Source organism: Malurus melanocephalus, unplaced genomic scaffold, assembly GCF_030028575.1.
Source record: "Malurus melanocephalus ecotype Western Australia unplaced genomic scaffold, MMel_1.1 scaffold_160, whole genome shotgun sequence".
In the NCBI taxonomy this organism is placed as follows: Eukaryota; Metazoa; Chordata; class Aves; order Passeriformes; family Maluridae; genus Malurus; species Malurus melanocephalus.
This window is the reverse complement of record NW_026623392.1, coordinates 789,769-799,562: the sequence shown is the minus strand read 5'-3', so window position 1 is coordinate 799,562 and position 9,794 is coordinate 789,769. Positions and strand designations below refer to the sequence as shown.

General features: G+C 35.0%; 1 protein-coding gene across 1 annotated transcript in view; it reads right to left on the bottom strand.

The window, feature by feature from the left end:
- Window positions 1-9,794, bottom strand: part of LOC130576884 (neurobeachin) — a 205,026-nt gene that overhangs the window by 116,015 nt on the left and 79,217 nt on the right. Inside the window, exon 2 of the mRNA XM_057371857.1 lies at window positions 2,410-2,641. Within this exon, the coding sequence (XP_057227840.1) occupies window positions 2,410-2,641 (232 nt within the window). The remainder of the gene's footprint in view (window positions 1-2,409; window positions 2,642-9,794) is intronic.

Sequence of the window (9,794 nt, the reverse complement as noted above, 5' to 3'; positions counted from 1 at the left end):
AAAAGCAAAACAGAAAACCTGTACCCTTTACAGATGATAAAAGCCAATTTCAAAACATTGGGCTGACAGAGTATTAGAAACTGTTTTGGAAAGTGATATTAACTAGAAGTAAAAACTAACTCAGCTTTGTTCAAAACTTTCTCCATTTAATATTAAAAATCTTCTTGGAACAAAAATTCTTACTTTCTTTGTCCTTGGCTTTGGATAACTCATAGAAATATTTGAGGCAAAACAGTTCTACAGTCATCTGCTGTCAATCACAACCTCAACATCTGCATAGCAGGTTAGGGAACACAGATACTGCATTAGTTGTCATTGACTTTGCCTAACATCAAAATAGTTATTACATTACCTTTTTTATCACTTCCTACTTATTACTATTGTTATCATTCTTAAAATGGCCCTGAGGTGTTTACAGAAATAAGAGAGGAAAGCAAAATGATCAATTTGGTTGCTTCCATGTCTTGTTCAGAAAAAACTCTCAAAAATCTCGTCTATTTACAGTTATCAGAGAAAGAATCTACAAAATCTTTCAATCCCTGCCCATGATATATAGAAAAATATTTGGATGATTTGAAACACACTGCGAAGTTAAAATGCCATCAGAATTCCAACTTTCAGTGTTGATTTTAAATTAAATATGTGCTCCCTTCATCCATGTATGCATACCAAAGAGTAAACTTACTGAAGCTTTTTCTGCAGAACATCTCTTTCTGATGCATTGTGTGACCACTCTCAGAAAAAAAGACTGAGGTACAGCATGCACTAGGGCTTTTTCAAAATTTACTACCCCTGGCTTATATTGATATCTGTAAATTCAGAGTGATTTCTCAATTCCCAAATGGTTTTGAAAGCCCGATCCTATGCTCTTGATTTCTGACTTCCAGAATTAGCCAGGTATTTATTAAAAAAATCTCTCTAATGGAGACATCAYTGCAGTCTTGTATACCACGTATAGAAGTACTATTTAGGGGACCTTAAATTGGACAAATTTTATTGATGTGATTACTCACATAAGAACATTATTTCCACGAGTAAAACCCTGAAAAGTTTAAGTTAGAAATGTTTGTTCTCATCACACAACGTGTTATATTTAAAGATATTTTTACCCTTACACTATTCTGACATATTTACAAGTACTTCAAAACAAAACATATTTGGTGAAAACCATCATTTGTGAATCTATTGGTCTGTTATACTTCAGTCTCAATTTCACAGTATAGTATTTAGCAAAACATCTACGATTTTAGCATTTACAGATAYATTTCTAATCAAAAATATGTTGATTATAACTTGCCTTGAAAAATAGATTGTGGCTTTTTCAAATAATATAAAAAATGCACTTATACTGAAAAAAAACCCAAACCAAGGACAAAATCATTCCTCAATAATCCAGTTTTTATCCTACTGTCATCATCTTGTTCTCATCTGAAATCCTTGCTAGTTTACTATTCCATAAAATCTGGATATGTGTCAGGAATCAGATCATCAACTAAAGTATTAGAATTACGGAAGGTAAACCTCTTCAGTCTTTCAAAAATGCCTCACAACGTAAGTATCCTACTATCAGTCACAAGCCATATAAAAATTAAGAACTAATTTTGCATTGTGTTGAAAGAAACTGCCTAAGTTCCCTCAGGGAAAATAAACAGTAATCATATGTATCTCCTCAGATACCATTTAAATGTGACAAGCAAACCTTTTCTTTTTCCATGTAATCAGGATTATAACCTGTACCCTGTTACTGAGAGGATGTAGTGTGGAATACCATAAACTCCTTCAAACATTCTATAAAAACTTAACTGGGCAATAACTTCATTACTTATTTTCAGCAAACAAAAAAAGCATGCTATTTTTTTAATGCTGCAAAAAGTTATAGGATGTTAAACCCTACAAGTATAAATAATGAGAATATAGGGATCAAAGTTATACATTATAGAATGGTTGTTTAACATAATCCACCTGTCTAGAATTCAAACCTATTAATAACATCTGTTATGCTGTCAGAGAAGGTTATGTTTAAAATAGATCTAGCAATTCTGACATCATAATTAAAAATGACCAATGTATTAAAAATTTAAATATTGCCTTGTAGTTAAAAAGTCTAACATACTCTTTTCAATTATGTGGGTTTTTTTGTTGTGTTTTTTTTTTATCACTCAGAAAACAATATCTTCTCAGATGAATTAACAACCAGGTCTTTTACACCATGTATCTACATAGATTTCAAACTAGGAAAATATTTTTGTTGTTTTCCAGAAATTAATAAAATAGTAGTTCTGACTCAATAGCAGTACTAATGAAAGCATCACTTTAAGTAAAAACCAAAATATCCCACACCTTTCCATAATCACAAAACATTGATAGCTCAAAAATGCAATAATTGTTTTTTCAGATGGCAACTTGTACCTGCAATCATGTCGTCCACAGTGCTCATCTTCAGCAGTACCTGTTCAATCAAGCCAACTTCCGTGCTAGTCTGTAAATTACGGACACTTTTACGTAGAATTGCAGTGAACATACTCCAGATTTCTGCTTGGCACGTTACATCACAGTGCTCCAAAAGCTCTGACATGCATGTAATGCTCTCTGCATCCTGGATTATAAAGTTCATCTCTAGATCAAATTCACCACCAACCAGCTAAAAAAGAAAACAAGAACAGCATTACAATATGAAATATATACTTTAGTGTCTCTCATACCTTCATTGTGACCAATACAAAACATGCTTTACATGATTAGAGAATTTTGGTAAGAGAAACACACAGCTACTCTCTATAAGAGTAAATTAACAATCATGCTACATAAAACAAAGTTTGTAAAAAATATACACCCTAATATCATAAAACACTACCTTCAATTTTGTCACAGTGCTGAATACAGCATCTCAATAAAATAAAATCTAAATATATTTGAAGTAATTGAAATGGTAGCCTACCCCAGATGCAGTGCAGAACCTGAAAAGCTCAAGAAGCAATTGAGGCTTTTCCATCATTCTCTGAAATTTGCCTACTCAAAAATAAAATTACACTAAAACTAACACCTTTTTCTCCTGATATAAGCCAACATTTGCCCTTAGTTATGTGTTTGGAAGACCTTACTGCCCTATGCATTGACCCACCCAAACAGTCATGCAGTCGTGCCCAGAAAAAGAATCAGTGATCTGCTCTGAACCAACACAGACAGAGAAAACTGACGTTATTATACCACAGATCAGCTCATTGTGTGGTCAAGGAAACCTACTACTGGTGCAGGGGAGAGACTGCACCAGGAGAGGAGCAAGCACTCAAATGAGAAGTGAGTTAACAGCACTACTGATGAAACTACAGCCTGGCTCCTATCTGTCCAGGTACTGGCAAAACACTACACAAAGTCCTGAGCTTCCATTAAATAGCACAACTACCAGGCATGTATCAGGAGGGAGGGAAAAGCAAGCCAGCCAAAGAAGATGCAGTCAAAACCAAATATATCTTGTGGAATGGAATTCAAAAATTTCCATTATCATTTGTATAACTTTAAAAAGCTGAACTCAAGGCAACATACTGAACCAAATATGAAATTTAGTTTAAAAAGAAGTCCCCTTCTAATGGCATAAACATCCTTCAATTCTGAAGGAAACACAGTCTGACTCATGCATCCTATTTTATCCTAGTAACTCTGAAGAAATTTGAAAGCATCAGTGTGAAATTTCATGGAATCATGGAATCACAGAATGGCTTGGGTTGGAAGGGACCTTAATGATCATTTAGTTCCAACCTCACCTCCATGGGCAGGAACCTTCCACTTGACCACATTATTCAGAGCCCCATCCAGCCTTGGTCGATCTCTCTGGGCAACCTGTTCTAGTGCTTTATCATGCTCATAGTAAAGAATGTCTTCCTAATATCTAATCTAGACCTTCCCTCCTTCAGTTTAAGGCCTTCCCTCCTCAACCTACCAGTACATGCCCTTGTAAAAACTCTCAGTCCAGCTCTCTTTCAGGCCCCCTTTCAGTACTGGATGGTGCTATGAAGTCTCCCTGGAGCCTTCTCTTCTTCAGGCTGAACAAACGCAAATTTCTCAGCCTGTCAGTAACACTAATTTCAGTAACTGTAAATATATTACACAAAAATAATGGAATAATTAATCCTAAAATAATTCTAAGACGTTCTGTTCTGTTTRTTTCATGGAGTTATATAATTAAAATTTCAATAACATGTTTTACATTAAAGATATTCAAAGAATTATCTATCTCTCATAAGTGCATAATTTCAACAGTCTTTTTCAACAGAAGGCAATTCTATGGTCTATATAAAAGCAGTTGGTATTGCCTTCAAATTAAACTAAAAAAAAAAARGCAATTTGAAATATTACGCAAACTCTTTTTTGATGGCTAAACCTATCCAAATATTCAAAGACTTCTTTCATAGGGAATCTTCAGACAATTAATACAAGTAAGCAAGGACTAGCTTTACCTTCCACCCTAATTCATACTTTTCATTCACTTTCAAATTACTTTTTCCTCTATCAATTAATTGTTAATAACCAATTTATAATTTTCTAACATAAAAGCTTCTAATATGCTAAATATATAAACTGACTACCTCGCTAGTTCTCCTGAGACATTTAATTACTTTCAAACAAAACTATTATCCTAATTATAATTAGTACTTTAATTTAAAACTTATGACTGCATATCATATATTTGCATATTTGGTAAACACATAATGTGCACCAAGGGAGGGAAAATAATTTTCAAGATTAGAAGCACAGTATTTCTATGATCATTCTTTAGAATAATAAAATAGTTTCATAGAGATTTTACTCTCCTTTCAAGAAACCCAGGTGGAGTTTCTGTTTCTGAAACCAGCAAGTTGCGCCTACTTCCTCAGCAATGTGGGTTGCTGCACTTTCTGATATCTCTTCACCAGAATAAGCCTCACTGAGATTTGATAAAAAACACAAGGAAGTAAAACAGCCACATGTAGAAGACATTCAATGGAACCCTTAGGATAGATGCTTATCCTAAGATGAAATTAAACACCTCCTGAAAGTGTCTACTTTCTTCTGTTTCTTTCCATGGAGGAAATCTAGGATGAAAAATTGTATTTGTGCAGCCTTCATCACTGGATATATTCAAAAGCCATGTGGTCACAGATCTGGACAACTGGCCTTAGCTTCCAGATTTTTGCAGGAGGGTTGGAGCAGAGAACCTACAGACAGCCTCAACAGAAACTGAAACTTCGGTTTCAACCTCAAAAATTCGGTCATAATATTTAGCTATATTACTTTCAGATACCTAATTCAGGTGAGCTGAATCCCACTATTTGGTTTTGATAAGGATTTGATTTGCTTTCCTCAAACACTATTCATTGTAGAATCCTAGTTATATTAAATTAATAAACTAATAGAGATAGAGTAAAACAGATGGAAATAATTCACTACAGACTGAAATAAATCAAACTGTATTTTCTTTCTAATGTAAATCAATATAGTAATATGAAACATTTAAGAGACTGAAATTAAGCTCCTGTCTCAGTCTGAAGTGACTGACTATTTCAGTACTATTAAAACCAAGATGTTGCTTTCTATAAGACATCTCAGAAAATATGTATCAAAGAATACACTGAATGCTAATAAAATTGGTTTTATGGAGAATCTTCTCATGGGCTACAGACTATCTAGCTGGTGTTACAATTATTTAACTTGTACAATTGGCAACAAGAAATTGATAGCCCATCACGGTGACTGCTTATTTCACCAAAGAAAACATAAGTATGTTCTTATTTCCCCCTTAAGTTGAAGCATATTTCAGATAGTAAAAATTATCATAATTATCATTAAAATCAACTTCCTTAACAAATTAAACAAATTAATGAACTAATTGACGATGATGACAAAAATTTAGGAAGGCAGGGGGAAGTGACTTCTTTAGTCATCCTAAAAATTATCATGAATTAAGAATATTAAGAGTCCTGACAAGAAAAAGTTTAACATAACAAGGAAGAACAAAATAAAAATGGAGTTTACAGAAATAAATGAACATGGTAGATTTGTGTTCAAGRAGCAACATAAAGCAGGCATCTCTGCTTTAAAACGTGCACAAATGGAATTCAGACAATAAAAGAAGTAGAATACTCACTACAAAAAAAAAGTATTCTCTAACAATGTCATTTCTGCACATGCATTTCCCAAGGAAGACAGTAGGTAAACAGGAATAACCAGTCTTTGCAATGGGGAGGTAGCCAGCAGAGAACCACCATGACAATGAGCTGGTTCACTTGCTGACACTTACGGAAGGACAAAGTTTGCTAAAGGGCCAGAAATCACTAAATGCTGTTAAAAAAAAACAACAACAAAAAAAAACCAAAAAAACCCAAAAAAACCAGCTACTGAGAGCTGCAAAGATTTTTCTGATATCAACTGCCCAGGCAACAATGCTTAAAAATTCAAAATGGGTAAATACAAAGTAAAATGACATCATTGTAGTTTTTCTCAGGTCCATAAGACAACAGACTCCAAAGTCTGGTATTAACATCCAGAAAAGACATCTTGGAGCCCCTGAGTGTGCTATTTCAAAATGATAATAATGTCATATTAAAAACTGTCAATAAACAACTAAATATTCATAATGACTTTGCAAATTTTTCAGTTAGGTAAAACTGTGGATGCAACACCCCATACCAAAAAGCTAAATATTTCCATAAAGTAATTTAATATATTTTTTCCTGTAATAAGACAAGTTCCAGCTGCAATACAACATGAACACTTCAATAGAAATCCTTATAGAAGCCAGTATACCATACCATGAATCAGTACTCTGTCTATATCATACATCTCAAATACAATTTTTTTAATGTCAGACACTGAGGCTTTGCATTCTTCAAGGGAACAGTAAATATTTAGTAAAGATCATGCTTTCACTGCGAGTAAGCATTCTGAAATTTTGCTTTTACTTTGTCATATTCTGCATCTTTCACAGCACAGCTGTAAGAAGTGCCAAACTCAGATCATGGTCCCACGCTTGTTGACTGTCGTCAATAAACACAACTCCTCACACAACGTAACTGAATTGCCAGGAGTAAGCAAGATGGACTATATTCCCCATGCTGACATTGTTTATAATGACAGGTTGACACTCCCTTGAAATTGCTCCAAGGACCTAGCTTAACCTACACCACCATTCTCAAATGCAGCTGTTTTACTTGGAATCTCCATTTTTCTGAATACTCTAGCCACTCCTCAGTAAGTTTCTACCATTCATCATGTTCTGCAATTAAAGTGTTTCTTCCTAAGTTGCCACACCTGTGCAGAATTTAGGCTGCCCTTTTAATGCCCTTTCGRTCTAAAACTGAGAAGAAATATTCCTTCAAACAAGATAAGTTGTCTACATGTCTCAGAGAGTATATTCATACCTGTTCTTGAAACACAATAAAATACTGCTGCTGAACATACTAAATTAAATTGTTAACTTGTGAAGATTGGAATTTTTTAGTATCGGATTCTTCAAATCAAGTTTGGAAGAATCAGTTGGATTGAAACTGATAGTGATTAGAATATTTCAGCTGGAAGGGACTTAGAAGAATCACCTGGTACAAGTACTGACCACTTTAACTTTCAGACCACTGTCTGAAAGTTAAAGCATGTTGATAACAGCATTTTCCAAATGCCTCTTAAATACTGACAGGCTTGGGGTATCAAACACCTCTTCAGAAAGCCTCTTCCAATGTCTGACCACCTTCTTCATAAAAAAAAAAAATGCTTCCTAACATCCAGTTTAGAATTTCCCTGATGCAAATTTGAACAATTCCCATGCATCCTGGCACTGGATACCAGGGAGAAGAGCTCAAAACTTCCCCCACTACTTCCTTTCCTCAGGAAGCTATAGACAGCAACGATTAAAGTATATTAGAACTATATAAACCAAAGCATTTAAAACTCTAAATTTCCAGTTCATTGCTATCAAAGAAGCATTTTCTAGCTTCCTTCAAGTTTGAGTCCTATCTTCATTTATTTAAAAAAAAAAAATCAAGAATATTAATTCCACTGCTAGACAGACAGCATCACTGAAAGGTTCAGTATCGTAACAGTATAATTACTACAGCCCTAACCACATCCAGGCCCAATATGCACCAAGTTACTCCTATATTCTCTCTCCTAATTAACTACTATAACATTTGTTCTGCTTTCTCTAAAGACAAAAATAAATGAGGACATATCACAGTCAAGATGACAACAACCCTCATCTGTTTTGGACTGAAGCATTTTAGGTTCAAATGTATACATCTACAACCAGAATTAAAAAATCTTTGTCTATAGCTATGTAGGAGGTGAGCAGTTTGGAAACAAAATTATCAATTCTCTTCCTCTCCTTGATGCTCATCTATCTTTTCAGGCATTGCAAAACAGCTGACTTGGCATGAGGCACACGTTTCCATAGAAAAGGAACTGAGAATAACATACTACAATAGGATTGGAAATCTCTTARAAATCCCAAATCAATTAGTTGTTTTGAAGACAAAATTAGTAAATACTTAACTCTCAATAACTAAAGCCACCCTGTAACATTCAAGACTAATTCTTGTCAAAACTGGAACATCTATTCTTCAAAACAACYCTGAATTGATTCCATAATCACAGTGAGAATTCAAAATATGTGGAATCTGCTACTGTTTCTTTTATAAAGATAGGGCAACAGTATAAGCATTAAAACACAGTTGTCTGAGAAAAGCAGTGAGTGGGGGACACAGGTAGGAAAAAAAACAAGTTACTATTTTCTGGTCATTAACTAAATAATTAAATTTCTAAACAATTAATTCAGATTTTTAAGAATGTAGAAGGATCTCAGTTAKGTGAATCTCTGTTAGACAGGTTTTTGTGGGAACAAGGTCATGAATTACTGTTACTGAGCAACCCAGACTACAAGATAGAGCAGAGTGAGATAGAAGAGGATGGGAAAGAGGACGTGATTACAGCAGCGTAAYGYGTACCTCGCGCTGACCATGAAGAAGAAACATAGTAAGAAGCAAGAACAAAGAGCAATTGAAGAACAATAGGACGATTGAAGAAAGTGCAAAATGCTGMGAACGTTGATTTAAAACTGCAAGGCATACAAAAAGAYGCTTTTGCAAATATACCAATCATATGCTGAAATGTAATAGACAGACTGCTAAATTAATCAGTGAATAATTGCTAATCATATAGAAAGGCTGGCTTATGAAAGTAGATAAAAAGGAGCTTGTATTAGAAATAAACGAATCATGCTCATCATATTGGTGTTTGCATGACCTTGTGTCCCCATCGACCATAATCTGGCGCCCCGAACAGGGACCAGACGTAGCCTTCCAGGATTTTTTTTTTTCCTTTGGAGGGCTCCGGCTATGCATGTATGAGGAAGACCTCATCGTAATCGTGATCCGGTACGGGACRGGAAGGCTGATGGCATATTTCGGAAAAGACCAGGATATTTGTCTGGAGTAATTGGGGAAAGAAAATTTCGTCCAGATGGTGAATTATCTCGGATGTCTGAAATAGCAGAGGCTTGGGGCGCYGAAGCCACGTAGCCATCAGCGAGGAGGTAGGCATGGAAAAAACCCACGAAAAAGAAAGGGTCRCCATAACCAACCTCCTCCTTAGTATCCTCTTAAAAAGAGGGAAAAAAGGACATGATGCTGCAATTTCACGTTTAGTGAACTGGGCATGGGAAAAAGGGGTGATTTTGAATGTGGAATCTGCCCTTCTTCCAGAAACATGGCAAGCAATTAGTACCTCCCTGTGGGATGTTATTGGAAAGGGGGGTAAAGAGGCAAAAATTG